The 25,381-nt window shown below is 41.5% G+C and overlaps 1 protein-coding gene across 1 annotated transcript in view; it reads right to left on the reverse strand.

Moving 5' to 3' along the window:
* The window catches only part of HDX (highly divergent homeobox), a gene marked incomplete at its 3' end in the record, with an annotated part of 42,068 nt that overhangs the window by 10,519 nt on the left and 6,168 nt on the right, over window positions 1–25,381 (reverse strand). Inside the window, exons 2-5 of the mRNA XM_084269049.1 lie at window positions 24,186–24,332; window positions 18,541–19,665; window positions 13,297–13,350; window positions 5,067–5,213 (exon numbers count right to left, since the gene is read on the reverse strand). Of these exons, the coding sequence (XP_084125175.1) occupies window positions 5,067–5,213; window positions 13,297–13,350; window positions 18,541–19,665; window positions 24,186–24,332 (1,473 nt within the window). The remainder of the gene's footprint in view (window positions 1–5,066; window positions 5,214–13,296; window positions 13,351–18,540; window positions 19,666–24,185; window positions 24,333–25,381) is intronic.

Consider the following 25,381-nt stretch of genomic DNA (forward strand, 5'->3'; position numbering starts at 1 on the left):
CAGGGCCAAAACCAAGGAACTTGGAACCCCATTCATGGTCAGATGGGTATGGATGCTTTAAGTTCATTTTACAGCAAAAAACCCAAAAGTCTCAAAAATAAAATCACCTTAGAAATTCTCCAAGTGGATCTGCAGAACAGAGTTAACTTGCTTTCTCTGATAAACACAAGTCTACATTAAAAATTATTAGAGACTCAAAATACAGTTTAACATATTGCAATAAAATTGTCAGCAGCTCTTTACCTCTTAACTCTTTCCCTTCCCTTGCGTTACTCAGGCTTTCAACTCTTCATCTAATTTCAATTCTGCTAAACAGATCTTGTACCCAGACACTTTGTTCCATCCAAGTCAATCTCCACTGGCACCCAAAAAAAAATATCTTTCTTAGAGCCAGGAAGCAGTTTCTTTGCCAACTCCTAACTTCCAGTCTTCTTGACCTGGCTTTCCTCCTCCTTCCAACCATTGAAAACACAGTAAGGAGCAGCTGAACACACTAGTGGGACCATCTGCATTGTTCCAGGATGGATAACAGTGGAGTTCAGCCATATAAGCTGTCACCATACAGCGTGTGCTTGACTGCTGCAATGAGGATATGCACACAGCAAGGTTGTTAACAGGTTTGGAATCATGCTTAGCGCTGGCATTTCTGGACTCATAAAAATCAAACACAGCTCTAGAAAGCATGGGCAGTTCCTGATTTTGGAATCAAATCATCAGGACATGGCACATCCTTTCCACAAGGTCTGTGTCCCAACAGAATTCACCAGACACATTACGTATTACATAGATTTTTCCTTTACAGATACACTAAACATTACCCTGGTCTTATTTCAGAATCATTTCTGCTCCCTATCACACTTTTTTTAGCTACAGTTCCAATACACAGCATGAAAAAGTTCAGTAAAAAACTTTTTTCTCATAATGTCCTGATTATTAAATAGAAAAATTAAGAAACATCAATAGCAGTCCCAACTTCTAAAGATAGTTTCAGGCTCTGCCAGTCTTAGAAAAAAAATTGCAAAGCTGAATGTCTTTAACTAGCTAAAAGATGACATACTTAACACTATTTTTGGCAAATAATAATTGTTGGGCAGTATTTGCTTACCCAGCTTGCTGATTTTCCTCTTTGAAGAATGCAAAGCAGGTACACAGAGAGCTATCTGGGTGTTTTTCTACATTACACACAGTTTGGAGAAACATACCCCCACCCCTGCCAAATATCCCCTTCTAGACCCAGGCCTCTTTTCCAGTGTATTGCCATTAATTTTTAAAAAAATCTTATGATGGTAAAATGGTGCTCAAACCTATACAATTTAAAGTGAATCTGCTGCTTTTTTACTAAAAAAAAAAAAAAAAAAAAGGTCAAAATTGGAGGCACTTGGGCAAGGCAGATCTTACTTGTCTTTTTACACTCCTTCCAAAGAAAATCTTTCACTCAACATAACAAAAGGGGTTGTAGCAGATGGATGGATTTTTATGTGTCTCAAATTAAAATGTGAAACAAAGCCAATAAGCTTCCCCATCCTGCATGTGACATAGAACAGCAAATATTATGGAGCAGGTCAGCGATCCGTGTAAGGGCAGGCTAGTGTTTCAGTGGGGGCAACCAGCTTAATTCTCCTCATTGTATCCCTAAAATGTTACCTCCTTAAAAACTGGAAACAACATCTGTAAAGTGAGGGTGTTGAGACTCATTAAGACTGATTGGAGCAGCCAGCAATGGATTTGGCAGCTGTTTCCCCACCTTGGGCTGAACAGATGACCAGCAAGAGTGAGGGAAGGCCAGAGTCCAGGCGGGAGCAGTCAGCGTAGGCCTGCCTGCCCTCAGGCAGCTCTTAGGGATGCCGACTGGCAGGGAGCCACTTAAAAGCACAATGACAATGCTCCAGATATGGAGGTTAGTGTGTCAACCTGCTAGAAAGATTCTAAGTTGGAACCTGGAGCAATCCCACTTCACTGAAGAAATAAAGCAGGAATATTCTCTGTGGGTTTTGCAGTGCCTCTCTCGACGATAAGCCAGGTTTAGGCTTGGCCTAAAGGCCCCATGGAGAAGAGCTGTCAGTCAGTGGGGAGGGGGGAACAAGCAGCCTTTCTGCTGCAACTGCCTGGCTTTCCTGCTAAACTCAGACCAAAGCAGAACCTTCTAGCATTTATCTGATGAGCTCCTGGGAAATAGGAGGAGGCATCTTTAGCCTGTGGTGGGTGCTCAGGAATAGCTTTTGACCTTTTAAGGATGAAAGCTTCACGTTCTATTAAAATAAAAATTAAAATTATCATGCATTTTCTTACTTTCCTCATGTATTTCTGAGGAGTTTGATAGCTATCAAATACATCATGTCTTGCTGCCAAGAAGGGTATTCTGCTTTCAAGCAGAATGAATAAAATCAGTCAGGAGAAATATAAACAGAAATGTGTACATAACTACAAAAAAACCCCAAACACAATCAGCAATAATTACAATATAAGCAAAAGAAATGTTCGAAGTTCAATGAAGCAATGGCCAGAGTTCACATATTTAAATAGGATGTAAATATATATATTAAATATGACAAGACAAGGGGAAGTGGCCTTAAGCTGTGCCAGGGCAGGGTCAGATCAGATGTTAGGGAAAAATTCTTCACTGAAAGAGTTGTCAGGATGTGGGACAGGCTGCCCAGGGAGGGGGTTGAGTCACTGACCCTGTATGTGTAGACAGGTAGATGAGCTACTTAGGAATATGGTTTAGCACAGGACAGGAATGGTTGGACTCTATGATCTTAAAGGCCTTTTCCAACCTTGTAAGTCTGTAACTTTTTTGTCTTTCCCTCCTTCAGAGTCCTTGTGAATATGCATGGTGATAAGGTACAACCAGCAGTTACTTTGCAAGCCCTCCCTCCTACCAGAAATATGGAAAGCAAGGAATAAAATGACCTGTTCGATGTAGTAGAACGCATGGTGACATGTGTCACCTCCCCCTGCACTGGAAGACAGTTGTGACATTCTCTGGACTGGGTATCTGTCAAGCCAACACAGGTTGACCTTTTGTACTTCTGGACAAATCATTTATTTACATTAAAACCCTCTTAAAAGGGGTAAATGAGGACATTTCTTTACTTGAATTAAAATAAGTGATACACGTATGCCTAATTATATGTTTTTAAATATTGCTATAAAATTATGTTCTTGATATATTTTGTATATTTGTTGTGTGCAGTATTTGATGTATATATATTTGCTTTTTAAAAATACATATACATACACACTATCCTATTTTACATATACTACATTTATTTGTTGTTATCACCAAGGGGGAAACAGTTGCTAGCTGCACACTACCAAGAACTGGAGGAACAGTGAAATACAAAGGCAACAAAGTGTGATCATTGAAAGCTGAGAGCTTTTTCCAGAAGTGTCCCCGAGTCCAACACAGCACAGGGCAGAGGTGCTGTGGTTCACTCCGGCCTCACAGCTGACTGCATCACTCCTTGTGAGAAAGAGACCACAGCTGCAAACTAACCCCCAGCCATCAGCATAATCTCCTGAAGCACTGGAAGCACTGAAGACAGCACATGCCCTGCAGCATAAATTCAGTCCCTACAACCAACCAAAAACCCCAGTGCAGGACCAACCTCTACCTAATTCTTGTACAATTCTCACATCTGTCATGCCAAGGAACCAGAGGCAGAGGTAGGACAGATACTGGTAACACCACCAGTTACTCTTACTTTGTCAATTTATATGTATATGTCCTACTATAGGTTATGCCAGAGAGTCTGCTGGGGTTAGCCAGAGCCTAGAACATCTGCCCTGAAGACAAAAACATTTCAGGCAGATGCTATGAAAGATGTGTGCAGAACTTCATCCTGTGTGTGCTACTAAGAGTGTTCATAAGGCACCACAGGGAGGTGAAGCATGAGTGTCAGCCTGTCCTGTGAATAAGGTATTTCATATCCAGGAGTCCAAGATGTTGTCAGTGGGAAAAGCTTCATCTTGCAGAAAACAAACTGAAGACCTTGGAAAACATGGAGAAGCTGTGTTCTCTACAGAGACAGGTGTAATTCTTTCCAGCCTCCAAAACTACAATTTTCCTTTTTTAGTAATTCACATGTGCTCAGGAAAACAAGCAAGTAAATAACCTGCTTGGTGTTCTACACTGAAAGTAACTTTGGTCCCACTTCGATATACCAACCCAAGAAAGAACCCTACAAAAGAAGTTTCAAATAAGGGCTCCTCGTTCCGCTTCTTTAGCGATGTCAGAATTGAAAAGGGGAGGTAGGACAATGGCTGAAGGGACTGGTCACAATTGTCCTAAGAGTCTAACCCTGCTTTTGTACTGCCTGCAAAGACAGACAGACTATCTTCTGAAGAATGGCACCACTCTGAGTGAAGGAGACACCCACAGTTTGCGAGTGTCGATGTATGCTTGGTAATGGGGAATACAGCACCCCCAACTGATGCTGTTCCAAACTTCCCCACCTCAGGAATCGCATTATCATTGTCTACACCAAACCTGTACTTTCTAAGCAGCCCTTCCTCAACCGCACCTATACAGACTGTCAAATTGAAGTGACCCAGAACTCTTGGCAGTACCCTTTGTCCTCTATCACATCTTGACCGAGCTTCAAGACAGTCTCAAAAAGTATTTTTTTCCTATTTTTGAGCATTTTCTTTCATATGTTGATGACTACTTTTTCCTATAAGCATTAACAAGAAATATTTTTCCCTGTGTCTTTAGAAAGGCTTTTTTTTTTAATATCTTAATAGCAATATAAATAGCACTTTTCAGGCTTCCAGGATTTGACTAAAAAACGTAACACTTTTACTTGAAATCTTACTCAAGCCTAAAGAGAATGTAAAACATCTCGTAGTGGTACTTCTGCTGCTGATCAATAAGACTCTTACCTGAGGGCTTTTTTTTTTTTGCTATATATAGACTGCAGAGAGAGCAGGAGAGCACTTCCCAACATGGTCATTCATTATGTAATACGTGAAATCTATTTCAAGCTTCCTCATGAAATTTTTAAAGCCTTTCATCTGTCCTATTTTTGCTTCTGAGACAAGACAGGGGAAGACTCCCGGTTTCTTACCCGCACTATTTCACAGTCAACGTTTAATTCCGCAGCCACAGCTTCGATTTTCTCTCTGCAGACTGAGCCCAGGCTGGTCATGCCATTGTCCCAGTATTTCTTTAGGGTAGCCAAGTCTCGGTCACTAAATTGGGTGCGGTCCTGTAACTGTAAGATAAAATAATTTAAAATACTGTTAGATTCTTAAAAAAACCCCTCTACTTTTGCTTTTCACTTCATTTCCAGTCTTGCATACAGTAAGACACACGTTACACCATCTCCATGGCTTTTCTTCTCTTTTAACTCTCCCTTAAGAATCGCTTTTTTTCAAGTTGGGTTTTTTTATCCAGGGCAGTGCAGAGTTCCCTGGGATTTGCTTTAAAGGCGGCAGCAGCAGCGCTAATGCCAGTTTAAAGCTTTTTTCGACTCCACCTGATTTTTTTAAGTTTGTTTTATCTCCTTCGAGGAGGCCTTGCTGAAAATAACTTGTTGCCCTCGTGTTGTTTACTCTCTCCACCCAATTTATGCAAATTATTCCTTCAGGCTTTTAAAGTTTCTCAGCCTCCCCCCACCTAAAGTTCTTTTATCTCACTGCAAACTACAATACATGCATAATTCAAAGGATTCCCAGCTCCTAAAGGGAATGCTTTTATGTTTATTTGGTAAACTTCAGAGTTTAAATTGGTTCCACTCTTTATTTGCGAGTTCCCTAAATCTTTGTGTGTATTTATCAAAATATGTAATAGTGGATTACTGATAGAAGGAGCAACACCAAGAAGCAGATCCCAGACATCCTACCACTTCTCAAACTGGTGTGTGCATACAGCACCATTTGCCAGGAGAACGTAGAAGCTTTATCAGAACATTTTAGCTCAGGATTTTAACAAAAATCTACAGTTTCTTCATACCAACCCATACTTGTCATCTCTCCTCCTATTTAGGAATACAGAAATGCAGCAATAAAGTCTGTAATAATGAGTTGTAGCCACACATGCCAAATTTCAATTTTGGAAGACACAGTCATGATTTTTGATATCTGAAATTTGTCTTTTCTCCCCCCCCCAAAAAAACCTGTTAAAAGTCAGAATGAAATAACTTTAAAAATGGAATAAAAAGGAATCCTGCACAACTAAAATAATTTGACAACCTTGTACAGTTACCGATTTTATCTTCAGCATATGAAAACTGCAAGGGTTTTATTCTTCTAAAACTTGCTGTTCCTCAAAAGGTTAGAAGCCCTCAAGTCTCCTCAATATATGAATATAAAACAGGGGCATCAAAACCTTGTCTTCATAAAATAATCCCAGGTGGTCCAGTAAAAGAAGAAAGTACCAGTTATATTCAAGATTAGTCCATTATTTACTGCTACCAGGAGCTCGGTTGTTCTCCTTGTCTATTGTTTCATACAGTCAAGCAGAGATTTAGAGAAGCTTTCTTGTTGGGGAGAGGTGCTGAGCAAAGGGATGGCAGAAAGCAATGTGATAGCAACACACAAACTACAGGGAGAAACAAGTCACTCTGGCCTATCCCGCTTTCCTGGATGCACAGGTAGTGCAGGGCGATGTCACCTTCCAGACTATACTTATTATTTCAATAAAGTGACATTGGCTGTTGCTTCTGGAGAGTTCATGCTGACAGCACTGCTGGAGCAATCCACCACTCACAGAGCTTATTGCAATCTGCATTTCTCAGGGAGATAAAACAGATTTTTTTTCATATTTAACATGCACAGTTTAAGGAAAGCCCCTGGAACACACGTTGAACTTCCTCATCCTCAGTGGAGGGGTAGTAACCTGCCTACCAACACTGCAAACGTAAGAGGGTAACCCTGATTAGTGCTGTCTTCTCTCACCTTGCTTGTTGCAATGGTCAAATTAAGACAAACACTGAGAAAGTAGAGCTGGGACTGGAGTAAGGTGGGATTTCTCCTTGCCATGTGATTTTCCTGGTTAATTAAGAACACACTCCTTCTGTGGATGAGTACAGAGCAAGGAAACTCGCTAACAAACACCAAGCTTTTCTGTGACATGCGAATGGATCCTACATTAGGCAAAAGACCCACACCTCCTCATCAAAAGCAATCCCTAGTGTTCCAGATGACAGTAAGTGTTTTTGCTTTGTTGCTGTTGCAGTTACTGCCAGACCAGGAACTCTGTCCTCCCACCCATGCCCAAGGAGCTCGTGCAGCAGCATGTGAGTCAGGCTGATAGCTATGGTAGGTCAGAAAAGGAAATTTCACTGACTTGAAAGAAAAACCAAGCAGCCCACAACACACAACACATGAGAGTCCAGAAAACAGGAACAAAACTGAGGAGAAAACCAAGCACATGGAACTAGAAGAGGGTATGAACAGGTAGGGTGCCCTCAGCAGCATGGCTCAATCCACCCTAGCAAACCCAGCGCATTCTCCAGCTAGCACTTCCCATTCCACTTGAGCTTTTCTACTTTGGAACCCAGATCTCATTTGTGCTGTTTTTCCACCAAGATCAGCACTGAGTAACCTACAGGTAGTACCTGAGCCTCTGAAAAGCTAAAAGCCCTGACTCCAGCAAGGCACATTCTGGCAGCAGCAGCAGTGATGATGGATACCGCCGCTATGCCTCTGCAGCACTGAAGGTAGAATCTATCAGCTCGCTGGACTTGAAATGTTACCATCTTCCCCCCACCTCTAAAAAAAGATCGTTCACTCTGATTGACAAGGAAGTAGCTAAGAGTGGCAGGTCACTGCACAGCAGGTGACCCACAGGAGCATCTACCTGCACACAGATGCACTGTAAGTGCAGAGAGGGCAAGGGAAGATCACTTGCTTACTCCATCCTCACTTGCTGCTTCATCATAACGGGATCAGCCTCAACCTTGACTCTCACTTCAGCCTGAACAAAGTTTAGGTCCAGACTAAGCACCTTTCTGTAAGGGACTGCTGCCATATGCCTCATCATGAACTTCTTAGGGAAATCACAAACTCTGTTCTCTCCCAGGAGCATCCCCTTGACAACCATTAAACAGAAGTTTGATTCCTACATTACGAGCTGCTCTACAATCACATCATACCTTTACAAAAAAGGTCAGTGACTTCTGTAAGAAATTAAGGGGTGGAATTTCCACACTGAGCACACAACTACACTTCCATCAATTCAGTTAATAAAAGCATGCTTGCTCATGCTTAGTGCCATCTGAGAAACCCAGGACACTAGAGAAACCCCACTCAGTCCTACAAATACCATAACATTGATGGCTATATGCATCAGTGAGCACAGGGAAAAAAACAATCAAGAGATAATACTGAAAAGCATGCTATTTAGCACAGTCCTTCCCATAGCTGCAGACAAGCCAACAATTCAGTTCACATTTTTACTTCATTATAACAACTTCTATGAATACAGCTCTCATTTCCTCTCTTCAGACCCGCTGCTTGAGGATTCGAGGCTCAGTTTCATCCTCAGCAGCATTAACTGTTTGCTGAATTCTTTAGGTTTTACCAGTTCTGTCGTCTGTAGTTTGAAAAGCAGAGAGAGAAGCTTCTTCCAGCAGAAAATAGACTATCAGCTCACGATGAAAAGCAATCCTTGTGAGCAAATTGAATCAGCAGTTCTGCCGAGTGCAGGGTTAAACCCTGCTTATCCCCTGACCTCTCAAGTGTAATAACAACATTCTTGTAAGAGATGACCCAGTTTATTATAGACATTCCTGGCGCTCTGCCGAGCCCCTTGTAATACCCACTGTGCATGCAATATTTGTGGTGCAAATCTAGTGGCTGTAATTGGTATGAATAATTGCATTGCAGTGGAGTGTCCTTATCCTGCCTCTTATTAGAGCCTGCTTTTTTAGATCAGTTTTTATGCATCAGTTGAAAATGTATCAGGCCACGTGCTCAAAAAGCTATACATAAGCTTCAGATTATTAATAAAAGGCATGTGAAAAATGAAAGCACTAAAGCTTTAATATAAACATAAGAACTATTGCGTTTATGCTGCAGCTGTGAGCTGTTAACAAAAAGTTATGTTTAGTTAAATTCCACTGAACTCATATTAAATGTACAGCTCAGTTCTGATGCTCTGGGATGCAATATTCTAAGGTAATGGCTATCTCTAGCAAACAAACCTCTTGCAACAGATTTTAGTCACTACAACTCAGATACTCTACCACAGGAGATCAGCAAGCCATCCTGCAGAGTAATACATCTTTTGCACATTTTCTAGGTGATTTAAAGTTTAGTAACAAGTAGAACACAGGGATGCTTCCCTCCAATGGAGTCCAGCAACCCCAGTATCTTAGAAATTGGACACATGCCTTACTTTAGCTTACTCTGAATAAACACATCCAATCTCCTTCTGAGCCTAAGGCTAGCTTCATCTGAGACACACTCTTACACTGGAACACGAGTCCACAGCTGCTTCTCCACACTCTCCGTATTTTTAATATCTCCATCACAATCCTCCACTCCCTCCCAGTTGTCTCTTCTCAACGTCTGAAGAGGTACAGCCCGTTTGGTTGTTTGCTCTATGGCTGTTCCATGCCTTTGATCACTGTTACTGCTCCTCTCTTAGGTTTTGGGAGGAATGGGAAGATCAGAAGCTCACAGCATTCAAGGTAGGAATGTTCCTCTATACAAGCATACCATTACTTTACTATGTTCCCCATTCCTAACGATGCCAGCATTCAGCTCTCTGAACTTTCACACTACTTAATGTCTGATTTTTTTGGAGGATTATCAATTCCTATTTACTTGTACACCATAACAGTTATTTCTGAATCAACCATTCTGTGTATGTCCCCCCTTTCCCCTTCTGCAACATTTAATATTCTTACTCTCAGATGATTATTATTTCTTGATTACAAATTCTGAAGGTCTGAATTTTCCCTTAACAGTACCAGCATAATTAAGCTCATTAAAGCTAGGCCAGATTACGCATTCCTTCAGTGTGAGGCTTTAAATTCAGGTTTCACAACTGCCACCAAGCTGTCCCTTACACTGTCATTGCTAGCCTACTGTTAGTGCAAGAAGGCCTAGATTTCTGGAAGAGAGACCTTTTGCATCTTTCCCCAGTGGCTGGGTAAGCTTGAAGTTTGCTCTGATGGAAGGATTGATAAATATTTCATAGTGCCAAAGCTTGAAAAGAGCTTTGACTGCTTCAACACTCAGTCAAAATTACAGATACTCTAGTAATATGTGTTTCTGAACTAAGGACTGCTAAGAAGAGAAGGGTAGAAAAAGAAGAAAGGGAGATCAGTGCAATAGAACAGTTTGGCCAAAAAATTACCCTCTCAACGCCAGCCATCTCACTCTGTAATGTCCAAACCCCGCCTCTGAGCCACAGAAGCTGACAGCTCACCCTTCTCCTTGAGATGTTGAACTAGCTTGTTAAAAAGTGAACAGTCAGCCTCAAAGTATGCTGATTTTTAAACAGTAATTATCATGATTCTTACTTAACCTATTAATGTCTTCCTCATACTTGACTAGAAAGTCTGCTTTTCAGTTCCTGGCCAGATAGGACGTTGTTCCCAGCCTGCAGGCTCACAAAACACAACTGGTTGGGGTGATCTGTGGAACCAAGGTGCAGCATGCCATGTAATAAACGGATGTTTTCTGTCTGAACTGAAGGGAAGTCCTGCCTTCCCATCTACTGAAGGACTGCCATTGGGAGTAGGGAAGAGCTGCTGTTCGCAGCAGGAAGGTCATGACATGCTATATGTGTTATTATCACCTAATGGAAACATTAGCAGAGTTAAATACCTTGAGATACCTGGTGAAAGGAAGGATACCTGGTGGCACAGGAAGAGGAAAAACACTGACCAGTTATCCAAATGACATGGAAGAAAAAGTATGAGCAGAAATAGTTCTAAGACCTTAAACTGTTATCTTAACGACTGTAGTGTTTCAAACTTGCTATTGAAACCACTACAAACTATTTCTAATGGCAAATAAAGGAAAAAAGAAGATAAACAAGCCCAAATCCCCACTCTCCTCAAAAAATAAAGCTTCCTAAGTTGGACAGAGCTGAGAATCAAGACCTAGGTGACAAATGTTCTTCTTCATATTCAGCGTGTGAACACCAACTGTTCTGCTAAGGCATGAGGTGACAGATGATGTAAGCACAATTAGCACACTCAAGCCTTAAATACGAGGACAAAAGTGAAGATATTTTTTCCCCCTTTAATTCTCTTTAGCTGGTATCTTCATTGCTGTTTCTGAGTATTTGTTAACCCTCCACCAGTCTGTGATACCCTGAGATCAGTGCGTTCGGCCAACGCACTGCACATGCACCATGACAGAGCACAGAACTCATCAATTCCCATGGACACCCTCATGATTAACCAAGAGGGTGACATTTCTAGGCTGGCATTCACTGCCAGGCAGGATTACGTCACCTCGGAGCACAGCTGAGCAGACTAGAAAGAGTCTGCAGAACTGCACAGCTTTAATTTCTCTTGATGCAGTTGAAGGACAGGGCAAGGAAAACAAAACATCAAGGCAAAAGATTAAAAATTCAGAGCATCTAAAAGACAATCTTCTCCATTTTAAACAAAATACAGATTAGCCTTTTCACTGTTTGAATGGCAGTAATTGCCATAATCGCAGATCTACAACTCTACCCACTCTATTTCTGTTCCCTCACACTTTCTTCAAAAGAATTTCACATTTGAAACTGAAGTTTACTGGGAAGAAGGAGCTTTTTCTCTCTTCTTGTCTTACACCTGTGTGTATACAGCAGTTCTAGAGCACCAACTCCTAAATTTGCCTCCTTAAGATGGCTAATTATGTTTTCACATTGGAGAAAGTACATCCACAAGTCTTGAAGCAGATGTTGTCATACTGGACTCTATTAACCAGAGGGTTTTATGCATTTTATTGATTAAGAGAGACACAGGAGTAAAAGCCTAGGGAAAAAGAAATCCCTGTAATAATCATCCTTAATAAACAGTCGCTTCCACGTCCTTGAAGGTTTTAAACCTTACTGCAGAAATGTCTTCTACAGCTTGTGTCAGACATCTAGCATGGCCACCATGACTCAACAACCTACCAGAGCTGGAACATTCAACTCACTAAAGAAAAACTCAGCAGAAGAGTATGTACCAGACAGGTCAGACGCCAGACCTGCATTACCTTGCAATTAGATACTGGCACGGGCGCTACAGATGGAGTGCACTGGTAGGAAGGGAAGGAAAAACCACCTTCCCCCTTCCAGCAGCAGTGTGCTGTGAAATTGGCTCAGTCAAACAGGGAAGCAGTTCTCTATGACACTCATCCACTGCTTGATGCTTTAAAAGTCACTAAATGATAGAAGAAAGGAGCCTTCCAGGAAAGGGCTACATGTCAAGAAGCCTACTCCAAAAAAACTAGGACTTGGTGGGGGAGATAAAATTTTAAAAATGGAACAAGCGAAAATAGAATGTGTATAAGAGTCCTGGTTCCTCTGGGAGATGCTCTTATAAAGTACTCTCTGGATAAACAGAAATAAGTGATAAATGAACGAAATGAGTGCTTTGGAAGGTTTGATGGGCTAAGTTGGGTTATCATGATACCCATCTCCCTACTTATTGCTTCTGCTACAGCTGGACCAATATGTAATAGCCTCATGAAAGCTCAGCCAGCCATCCCATCTACAGGTTTAGTTTGTATTTTCATGCTAAGCAAGCAGAATTATGTGCTCTTCCAAAAAAGGCTAGCAGGCTCCTGAGCTAAAATGCTGAGCAGTAATCAAATAAGAGTCAGGTATTTCCCTGACAACAGCAGTTTCACACCTTACATTATGCTTCAGACTCATCTGCAAAATAAGGAAACCAACCTGGCTGATTCTGCCTACTGTAAAACAACATATATGTGGATAAAATTAGATTTGAGGAAGTTACTACAGATAGCATGGACTAATTTTGTACATGTGCAGAGTAGCTGAAGAGGGCATTACAACTTAATGCTTATGAGGGTCTCAATTAACCAGCTCACTTTCAGTATATAAAAAAAAACCCATATTCTGAGCTTTAAACTCTTAGTCCTCATCAATTCTGATGTTACATTTCAGCTAACGCGCAGTTTACATGCTTGATGCAGGATCATGACCTTGACCTGCTTTTAGATATACACATCAACTTTATGGTAACTGTAATGCTGTATCTCCATTAATGCCTGCATTAGTCAAAGGGGAAAAAACCACCCCAAACCACCAACCCCCCCCATACCGCATAAACAGAATTGGCATTTTCAAAACCATATTGAGATCAACTTGTCATGCTTAAATGGAAGTGTACTTACTGCTCTTTTTCTGGAACAACCTGTAATCCAAGGCACAGTAAGGTTTCCTGAAATCTGTAGAGGGGAAGGGGGAAACAGAACAGAAGACAACAGCGGCTTAGGTTGCTATCACAGCTTTCACAAGACTTCAGTACTGTGCATTCAATTTGGGTAAGAACGTCTTTAAAGCAGGTTAAGGTTTGAAAGCAAAAGTCACACTTGGCATTACAATTGCAAGACTAAACCCACAACGCGTTCTTTGGGTGAGGATAAGGTAAGAGAGTGACTACTCAGTGCTTGGGTACTTTTTCTACCCCAAAACTTGTCATTCAGAACACCAGTTTTCATGTTCAGCCTGTTACAAAACCGGTAAAATAAAGCAGGCTGAGTTAGGCAAGGACCAAACATCTGACAGAGCTGCTGTCATGTATTCTTCAATTACTAAACTTCTGAAAGTTTAACAGATATAACTGAGCTGGGCAGTGTCAAGGATTTGAAACTTAGCAGAAAAACAAGGGAGAAGGAAAGGGAAGGGCTGCGAAGGCCAAGGTTAGCTGCCTTGCTTCCCATTGCTTCTCCATCATTCCCATAGTTCACACTTCATTAAAAAATAATCCTGGATTGCTTTCCCTGGCCATCTGAAATGTGTCATAGCCTGGAATATTTTAGTCCTCCTTAGGATTCCATGTTCATCTTCTGCTGCAGACAAGCAATGCTTGAGGGACTAAACATAGCTCTTGAGAGATTAATCAATCTCAGGTCGTTACACACACGGTGTATGCGAGGAGGAAAAAACCCCACACGCCTCTGCTGACTGTTTTAAACTCTTCTAATAGTTTTGTACTTGGGAAGTGCTCTGCTAATGAATCTGGAGCACAAGCATGATCAAATATGGAATACCTGGTACAGTTTGTTTCGTGTACAAGCACATAAGATACTTTCATTCTTCAAGCTTTCAGCTGGAAGCGCTTGGAGGTTACCTAGGGTCAGACACTTTCTCATTACAGCACAATGGAGGTTGAGGGGGGCTAGAAATGAACACCCTCCCCTCTTAAGGGCAAATCTGAATCAGCTTTTGCATCTAACATATTGATTTCTTATGTGCACACACATATCTTAGAAATTCTGTATAAACATGTTACACCTATTAACAATTCTGTGTGTCACACAATGGCATCACACCCCAGAACCTGCTGTAAATGCATCCTCAGTACCACTCAGACGGCTTCTCCTGACAAATTTACACAGGAAAAGGTGCTTTTTGCTGTGAATATAGCAATCAATCTGGCAGAGCATGAACAGTTGCTTAGAAGACAAAAGCACACAAGTTCTGACAGGTGTGATGCCAAATATAATCCAGTTTCTCTCAACATAATGTCTTGAAAGACAGCAAGCATGGGAGTGTATAAACTGGCTCTATAAAAAAGGCACAAGCATTGGGGTTTTTTCTTGAGGGTGTTATTTTTTTTTGAGTGAGGTGGATAGTTACCCTACTCCAGTCCTACTCCCACTAGGACAACCACTGCAAGTTGTAAAAACTGAAGTGCTTGTTTGAGAGAAGATACGGTGTCTCAGAAACGGCAACTCAGCCCCTACAGCAAGCCCAGAAGTACTGTGACACCTGGGTATTGCCAATGCTGGACTTTAACTCAGTGGCTACACTATATGAGTGAGGTCCCTATATAACCTTTTTCCCAATTCACCTGTGGATTTACCATCCCAAATTCAGTGCACTGGAACAACCCAGTCCCAGTCGCTGTGCCCTCCAGCATGCCTGGAGGCCGCGCAGTGTTTGTAAGGTCTGCTCACAGCTGATGTCCCCCACACAGTTTCTCCCTGCTCATCCAGCTGCAACTATTCCATCTCAGAAACAAAGAGTAGGCAACTCCTGTGACAAATGCAGCTCCACTTCTGTTAAAAGAAGGGAACACTTTGTTCAAGTCACTTCAGAGAAAGGCACATTGCCTGCCCTAACAAAGAGCTGTGCTGCTCAAAGTCAGCAAGGAAGGCCTCTCTCCTCTTCAAAAGTTTCTAGGGAAGTAACAAAAAATATCACTTGGACACATTAAAAAAATAGTAATAAAAGTGGAGTCCCATGTCCTTAAAGCAAACTTGCAGCTCACTCATATAAAGCAGCATCCTGAAAGTGATCCTTAAAGACATCTATATTATATCTATATCCTATTCTGACATACTGATACAAGGCTTTGGATTCTCCCTTGAAGAAGACAGGGCTAAATTAGATAACTGTGCTTCAGTGTGTATAGCAAAGTAATTAAAAATACACATACTTTCAACAGTATTTTTGTCCCTTAGGGGTGGGGGGAGAAAACCAAGACTAAATCATGATTCAGCCTTGAGGTCCAGCAAGAACACCCTCTCTAGTTCCAAATGCTTGAAGCCAAACTAAGAGAAGTAAGTAGGTTGAACAATTTGTTTACTGAAACTGCTCAGGCATTAAAATTGATCACTTTATTAAATTTACTCTTAAGTTACACTAACATGAATTTGATTAATTGAACCAGTAAGGAAGCTATAACTAATTGCTAATTAGATACCACACCAATGTACGACAGTAATTACTTCATCAAAACACAAATCACAGAGCCCTGACTTTGAAGAAGCATCTGCTTGGATGTTTAACTACTCCAATAATCACGTAGCTCAGGTTTAATCTATTTTTAAATTTAGGACGATTTCCCTCAGCTTCAGGATTTTCATCCCTATACTGATGGATAAATTAGCTAGACACCAGCAAGAACATTAACAGGAACCAACTACATCCAGAAGTGTCATCTTGCACAGGTCTGAAAGAATTCAGACAACACCTGTTATAAAATCTACGTCTCTGGAGTTTTAATACCTAAAAATTAAGCTGTAAGAGGAGTGTCTACACAAAATAGCAGTTGTACTGGACTTAAAATAAGGGGGGGATGTGGAGGAGGGCATTAAAGTAGTGGAGAACTGATGATTTTGACAAAATATGTTATGGAGGTACACTATTTGTTACACATGACTTTGAAGACAGTAGGTGAAATTTTCCTGTCAGCTTGATAAATAGGTGTTGGAAGCATCACTGTCATACACTAACACCTCTTAAGATACGGAACTTGCTTCTGCATCTTTCTGGGAACTTGCTAAAAACTCTCAGCAAGGAAGAGAGAGATCTGGAGAAATCAGCCCCATCACTTCAAGGCACCATGGGACTGGCCAGGCTGTAGGTCACTGTTTATCTGCAGCTTCCACAGAGCCTGATGCTGTACGCCCTGACCCCACTGCTTTTGCCTTCCCTTATGAATTTTTTAATACTGAAGAGTGTTATCCCAGAGGTTCAGAGCATGAATGCTTACAGCAGCAAATGAATTAACAGCAAGCTGCAGAGTTTTTCCAAGGTTTAAAAGGGGAAACAGGAGCTCCCCATCCAAGGTGCATTCCCAAATCCACAGAACGGGGTCTCAGAGACAGGCATGGAGGTCAAATGGGGTATGGACAAATTCCTCACCAAAGGGAAAATATAAACCAAACCATAACTATTTCTTTGCTGTTATAAAAACCAAGCCACAGAGATCTTGTTCCGATCTATACCACACAGACAGGTAAAATGTCACCTACCATGAGCTGCTCCAGCTGTTAAGAAAGACTCTGTCCCTACCCCAAAAAAATTCCAAAGTTATTTCCAAATTAATGTTAAAAAAGAGTCCAAAAAGTAGTAAGAAATACATCTCTCTGATGCTTTTACAGGAATATAAGTACCTGAAAACTACTTTCAGGAGTATAAGTACCTATAATAAAGTACTGAAAGGACACAGCCAGAGGTATCAACAATATATTTCACTTCAGGAAACTGAAGGCAAACTTCCCTAACTCTGCCACATGCACTTTGTGGCTTTAGCAGCCCTTTGCTGAACAGATATGAGCTGTTACAGCATTTATTCTGCTATGGAACAGGGATGTCAAAAGTAAGCAGTGTTTAATGAATTTTCTAATGCAAGTAAGGACAGTAGTAGCAAATACTGCCAGACCATTCGAGAGAAGGGAGGAAGGGAAAGAACAGTTGGTCTAAAGCACTCAGCTTAGAAAAAGCCATGAATAAGAATCACAGCTGTCCCATCTACTACACAGAATCGACTCCAGATTATACATGCTCCTCAAACCTCAGATTTACAAAGAGGAGCAATAATTCTGGTGAAAAGTGGCCCATCCTCAGGACTCAAAAGCTTTCTTTCAAATCCTCAGGAGATAAGAACAAGCCAGAAAAGAGAAGCAAAAAATAGCATTGCAATATATTGTTCCCTGTACTCATGAGCACTGAGCAGGAAAGATGGTCTGTTGTTCACACAGGTCACCTTCAGGATAAATTAAAAAGGCACAAAGGTAACACATGTCGTATCACATCCTGTCAGCCTTCAGATTTTTATCTCAGTGTCTACAGACTATGTCATGCCAGATGGCACAAAAACCCATGGAAAAAAAAACCCAATCTGGATGTTTCCTGCACAATTATCTCTTCTCTAGTTATAACAAAAAAAATTTTAAAAGTGTGTGAGTGCTGTAGCTTTTTCTGAGCATCAGAAGCATTATCTGCTTTTAATTTTCCTGTCTCAGTATCACTGAGGGGACAGGATGAGGAATTAATGGGGTTGAATGCAAACCCAACATTTGAATTTGACACTGCAGAAGAGGAACCATACTTGCTCACCTAGTGGCCCTCACCATCTTAACTAGTTTGTGGGAAATCCTAATCCCTGATAGAAATGGGTCCAAGAGATTGGTCCTACAGCACAGGGCCTAGAGGCAGTGCTGAAGGAAGAGCTAATCCAAGCTGACATTAATAAGGGCGAGCAACTGCACAGCACACAAATGATGGCACGATCCCATGTTCTGCCAAGTACATCTACAGAGAAACAACCAAGGGTATCAGTGTAACACACACTGGCAAGTGTCCTCTGGACAACACAGACCTCGGCACACATTGGTCACAGGTATGATCCTCTTGTAATCAAAGTTTATCTATTTAATCTATTCAGCTCAGGCTCATCTTCAACATACAGCTACTCCCTGCAGCCATGGGCTGGGCTATACAGGTAAAAGTACAACCATACTACAGCCCTACCTGCGCTGTAATCCTCTCCTCAGAGATGCAAATGGAGCACAGCCTGCAGAAAGGTGAACCCATTGCTTACTAGCTACCAGCTTTCAAAGAAAACAGTACTTCTCTACAACTCATCTTCAGGGTTTGAAGACTAAGATAAATTGATGGATTACCTGGTAATTATTTTGGTTTTGTGACAGCCTCAGTTGACTTGAAGATGTAAAATGAGGAGAAAAGGTACTTCTTGATGGATTAGCACTGTTATATAATGTGCTGGACGTTGTATGCAATGAGGTCCGTGCAGGCAAGTGGTAGTCTCTGTTATGGTACAGAACATTGTCAGGCACGTCCCTGGTGTTCACCATCTGTGAACTACAGCCCACGTTTCTTCCTGGCCCAGACAAGGCTGTGCTTTGGTTCTCTACTCGAACAGAACTGCTGCTTTCACAGTATCTTGAATAGCTTTGCATTTGTGCTCCCATGGACGCTAGCTCTTCTTCCCTAGCATACTCATCATCCACGTCTCCCGTCTCCATCGCAATGGACAGACAGCTGCCTTCCACCGAGCAATGCTTCTGCGTTGCACCTCCCCCCACGATTCTCTGAGGCTGATCTGTAACAGCCAGAGAAAACACTTCACGGATCTCCAGGTTTTGCGTGCTACAAGAAGGGTCCCTGGTATTAGCCCTTTGTCCAGGGGGCATGTGTGACGTGAGAGCTGCATGATCCTGTTTCTGTAACCTCTGACATCCCACGGGTTCAACTTTACAGGGTCTGTGGCATATCATGGGTTTCTGAGGTAACACCAACTCAGCGGTCTGGACTGACGAACCACCGTAGCTTTTCTTAGTGTGACTATATATGGAGTTTGCAGAATTCAGTACACTTGTTTGCCTAGATAAAATAATAGTCTTTTCCCCTACTAATAGGGAAGCATTTTTACAATGTGGTACTTGTCGTCCTATAGGGATGTGCTGCTGTGGAAAATCCGTATCGCTTTTTCCTGGCAGTCGTGGAATAGAGGTTTTATGTATTTCTGCCACTGAAGCGTTTGTCTGTTTGGTGGCTCCTTGCCTACTGGATGAGCTAGCAGGACTGTATATACCAGTAACTATTACATCGTTATTAGAAGCGGTCCAAGAAGACTGCTGACTTTGGGATCGAGCAGTATTTACCACATTTCTAACTGCTGCTTCTGGAGGTACTGAGGGAGTAGTAGGGACAGTCCCTGGGGGAGTGCCTCCAGATTCTACAGCACTCTTGCTGCTCATCTTCCTCCGTTTATTGCCAACCCACGTCTGCAAACAACAAACAATGACAACAAAAACAAAATAAAGCATTAAATAAGCAGAAAAAACCCCAGGCAATTCCATTTTTAAGCAGATCTGATGAAATGTTAAATGTTTGAGTTAAGACCCAAATTTACAAACATGTACATCATCATTTACTGATGAGGCAGTCCGAACAATACAGGGTGGAAGTCACGTCTCTAGTACTTGGGATTCATACACTAACACACACAAGAACCCCAGTCTCAATTCCAGAGCCCTAGTTTCTCAAAAATCCTGAGACTGTATCTTGCCTCCTGTCCCAAAGTTACCCTGAAGATTTATTTCACTGACACTGCTGTGATTAATTCCCCCAACCCTCTCCTCAGTTTAAACTTTTAATAGTTAGCACCTTGGGATGCAGAAACATCAGTGAGGGATGTAGCTAAACTTGTAACACCAAATAATGGAGAGATACAACCTTCAAATCTGCCTTGAACAGCAACTGCCAATGTGTGAGTTTAGATGAGAGGAAAAAGAAGAAGTCTTTCTGTTAGTTACAAAACAGGTATTTACATCTATGGACTAATTCCTCCCCTGCCAGCTGCACAAATCAAGACCCGATGTCCAAAGCTGCCTTTGAAAGACACCAACAGCCAAGATGAAGCCTGCTGGGATTAGATTCCAACAGAAGCTTGCTGTTATGGACATTTCCAAAAGCAACAATGACAGTATATGCTTTTGTGTAAAAAACAGCAGAGGAAAAACCACTTGAAAAATGCAGGCACTCTGGCAGCTGTGCACAGGTCAGAGTGTACCACTGTACTAAACACACAGGAAAGCCCGTCCAGCGAGTAACACGTGGAGACACAGCTGAAAGAACCGAAGGGGAAACGTTAACAGCAGTATTTAAAGACTAAGGGAGTTAATGTGGAGGAAGCATCAGCTCTAGCACTGGAAGTGTAAGTGCTACTCAACTATTCCTGGCAATTTTCATGACCAGAGAAATGAGACTTGCTCAATTCTTACACCAGAGTGTGTCTGTACTGAATGTGAGGGCAGAAGTGAGCAGGAGACAAGTGCCAAAGAACAAACACCAAGTCTTTCACCTGCTTGTGAGGGTTCTGAAAAGGCTCAGACACACAGAGCTATGGTAAAACAGCTTTCTGCACCACTCTGGCCATCATCTGCTGTGCACCTATAACCAAACGAAAGCAAGACCTCAACACTCAGCAACCCAAAGCAGTTGATTTAATCAGTTAACTCCCTCACTCCACAACAAGCAAACTGCACTGTGTGCCTATCTCAGGTTACCACCTCATCACACCAAAGGAGGAAAGTTTTCTGCCCATACCAGTGCCTGTCTGGGAAGTAAGCAGGTTTCTCTACAGGAAAAGACACATTCCTGCCATACAGGAGTATGCTGAGGTCTCCACTACACTCTACTCATCTTTGCTGTTAACTTTATAAAATGCCTACTTCAAGGTGTGATTTACTACATGCAGTAGTCTGTTACTACTGATAATTTTTTTCTTCTCAAATGCAAGTTAAAATACACAAATTAGAGCCACGGGCCTCGAGGTACTTTACTGCTTACAATATATTTAGAAGAACAAATTTGTTTCTTTCCACCTTCTAGTCAATCACTAAACTTGCAAGATAGAAATTATAATTAAGCAGAGACACTGCAAACTTTAGGCCAATAAAAGGTATTTCACACCCAATTTTTCCTACTGTATAACACTAAACTTTGATTTTTTTCCTCATTGTTTTCCTGAAAAAAAATGCATTCAAAGAACTGCAACCAACTTCCTAGCACTACAGCTCACTTGGGATTAAAGTGCAGTTCCACGAGACAGTCCAAGTCAGATTTGCACTGAGAGAGCCCCATTCTCCTGACCACCTCCCCAGCATCTTGTTCCCACCATTTAACCACACGCACCAACCTGGATGATGAGTGAGTGATTTTACACCTCCCCCAGAAAGGCATAAAACTGAACTGGCAAATAAAAAGAACAAAAGTTTCAGTTACAATTAGCTAATTTAACGGGGCTCCTCTGAGAGGGAATGAATGCCAGAGAGGATCAGCTCAAGAAACAAACAGGGAGAAAGAACTGCACAGCTGGCATAAGGGAAAGAGCACAAAACCTCCGATTTTTAGGGCTGTGAGGCATTACCCCAGGGAAAGATGCAAAGCTATACTCTTACATTGAATGGGAAGCTCCACATTGTTACTGGCTTGATGGTTACAGAATGAATTTGGGATGGGACAGCTACTGAGTACAAAATATCCTAAGAGAAGGGACATGAATCTGTGTTCCAATCGAGCTCTCCAACCCGTGAGTCTGGGGAGCCCCTTCACTAACCCTGGAAGCATTACTGAAACTCTCAACTTTAGGATGAGAAGCAGCTGCCAGAAGACATGTCAAGTGACATGAAATTCACCTGGGATGCTAGAGATTTTACATTCCCAGCTTGAATCAGTCAGGGCTGGAACTTCAGACTGTCCCACAAGCTGGACACATGCTGCAGAGGGACTGGCTGTTAGTTTTGACCAGAGGTTCCACCCTCAATCTAAAAATAAAGTGTCCTCAGGAGCTCTTTCAAAGGGTGTACAAGAAAAATGAAACTGTAACTGTTCAGAAAACTGCTGTTGTTGCAGGGGGAGAGCCCCATACCACCTACCTCCCTGACCTCTGCCCCCAGCACTGGGTAACACTGCAAATCAGACTTGGAGAACCTCTGTGCTCTACCGAGTCCCACTGCTCACATTTCACACAAAGACAAGATGCAACCAGTGGAAGTACATTAATATTAATGAACAAGAACAGGTAGGTGAAACCTGATGTAGCAAGAATACAGATACCAAATTTGAAGAGGGCCATGGGTTTTTTGCCTGGGAGTAACTAACCGCCACATTTCTCAATGTTGAAGGTATTTTTATTTATTGCAGTAATAAAACCTGTAGATATTTACATCAAGTCATAAATAGGATTTTTTTTTCCCACCACAGGCCAAGTTTGGAAAGCCTTGATATAGTTCTATGGGACAAGGCTATAGAAATCCTAATTCAGGGCAAGAATATATTTATAGAGTTATGAGATTCAAATTAGAACACATTTAGGGAATTCATCTTTCTATTATAGCCATGTCTACAAGTACCAGCTGCAACCCAAGTATCTTTTTGCTAGATATTGTGTAAAGAAATAGTAATATCTCTCCAAGCGTTTTATAAGGGGAAAAGGAAAAAAGGAGGAGGGGAACTAGGAGGAATTAGTAAAGGCAGAAAAGAGGGGTGCAAAACAAAGGTAAGATCATTTAAAAACATGACAAACGCACAACAAATGCTGGGTCTGTCTCTACTGCATTTCACAAGTAGGAAGCAAGCTGGAGTATTTCAGGTAAGGGCTCAGGAAGGGAAGAAAACCAAATGAACACGATATAATACTGCAGTAAGGGAAAGAGATGCAAAGGGAAATATGAAGATGGAGAGTGAACAAGAACTGCAAGTAGAGGAGAGACTGGCTGCCTCCTCTAGGTCCTTCAATCAGAACAAAAATAGAAAACCAAGCCCTGACTGCATCATCAGCACCCAGATTCCTGTTACAACTGCTGCTCTGTTCCAGGGAGTCCGAATTTCTGGCTGACTTTCAGAATGCCGACCACCTAGAGCTGAGAAAGTAAGTTTTAGTATTCCCTGAGTATTTTGAGGGAGGGGAATCCAGGTAAGAATTAAGGAGCAGGAGGGGGTTGTTACTGCCAATATACCACTGGCACACCACTTAAAAGAGAAACTAGACTCATCTTCCTCTGCAGTGTCCACTGTTGCAGTAACTCCTGGTTGCTCTGCTACCACTGTTATTTTTTCAGCTAATGCTTCATGATTTCTATTTCTGCTCTGAGACAACAGCTATTTTGTTGTCTAGTGTTTCACAAAGGGATTATTATTTCCCTTCCCATGGAATTCATAGACCTTGAAAGAGCTCCTGTTAGCACGAGCAACATTCCCTTTTCATAAGAAAAGAATGTACTCACTGTAAATAACCATGAGAGACCACAATATTTATGATTGTGACATAGAATGCAAGTGTGACAGAGTGTGTCAAAAGAAATACTTCCACAATTATTCCTCCAAAGACATTCAGTTATGGAAATTTGTTTAACTTAAGAATAGTTTCCTAATAACATGACCTTTCTTTGATACAGTACATAGCACAAGAATTCTACAGGGCAATCTCATTTGTAATTTAATAAATAAAAAACCACCAACAACAAAAGGTACCACAACCAAAAAAGCCAAAACAAACAAACAAACCACTCCTTGTGCAATCTAGGCCCCTGCTAAATACAGCAATCATGTGAAGACATTCCAGCAAAAAACAGTCTATAAACAGGCTCCCTGGATAAAAATGAACATGTCACACAAGGGCACTGAAATCTGATTTAGGACAAGCATGAGGTTAGAGACTCCAGTCCTCTACAGATATTTCATGTAAAGAAATGAATGGGTACAACTTTAACATACAAATTTGGAAGGCCTCAGTACTTACCCTGACTACACTGAAGTCCAGTTTAGTTTCTTGTGCACACTGTAATATGAGCTGAAAGCAATTTTTACTTTGATTTGTCATTCCATTTTCATAATAACGCTGTAATATCCTTTGTTGTTCTACAGTAAATACAGAACGCAGATTCATCTAAAAATAAAAGAAGATACTCTGAAAGTTGGAATAAAAACTGTAATACTTGCAGAAAGCACAGGCTCTCAGTTACACTTGTTGTGGTAACGTTAAGTGTTGACATGTGTTCTTTACAGAGTCCTTTACCAGCACTGTTACTTACTTTCCAAAAAACCCTGTTACAGTCAGTATTAGTGATTCCTTTGTGATGGACTCAAGTTGAACAGGTGAACTACACACTTGGAACAACACTGACAGCCTTTCATAAATAAATACATGTTACATTGTGTTGCTAAGTCCAAGAGCCTCTAGTGTCAAAGAAAAAGTTTCTCCCTTTAAAAAAAAAAAAAGAAAAAAAGAAAAATGGCATTAGGCAAAACAGAGTAACACCAGCAGCTACAACAGCTTCCCCTCCCCTACCAAAAGGAGACAAAATCTGAGATAAAATAGAGGTGGCAGTTCGGCACGACTAAAGTTTCCACTATCTCCAACTTCATCAAACTCTGCACTCCAGTTATGGCTGGTCATCTGCTCCTTCTGCTGTGCCAGCACCAGCACTTCCCAAGGCCACAGAGATCCAGCACCAGAACTGAAGCCCGACTCAGGGAATGGAAAGAAAGGCTGCAGGCAGTTCTTGTTCACCCCACCATCATTTTCCTAATAACGCTGCCATATCCTTTGTTGTTCTACAGTAAATACAGAACACAGATACATCTAAAAATAAAAGATACTTAGAGTATGCTCACACACTAGTAGTAACAGGAAGAAAGGAGCACCCAAACCACAGCCTGCCTTTAGAAAGGTTCAAGCTCCAGTGAAACTGTACCCCAAGGCTACAATCAGGCTGGCTTGGAACAGGCAGATGAATATTAATTACCCAACTGACTCTCTAAGGGCAAACTGAAGTTTTATGCTCTTGTTACATGGTCTACACAGGCAAAGAATATAATCCTAGTAAGTAACAATAAGAAAAACTGAAGAGTAAGAAACCATACTATCATCTTGTAGGAAAATAAAGGGAATAGGAAACGAACTCTTTTTGTTTCTTGGAACTTCTGGATGGAAAG

This window comes from Gallinula chloropus (assembly GCF_964237585.1).
Source record: "Gallinula chloropus genome assembly, chromosome: 11".
Taxonomy (NCBI): Eukaryota; Metazoa; Chordata; class Aves; order Gruiformes; family Rallidae; genus Gallinula; species Gallinula chloropus.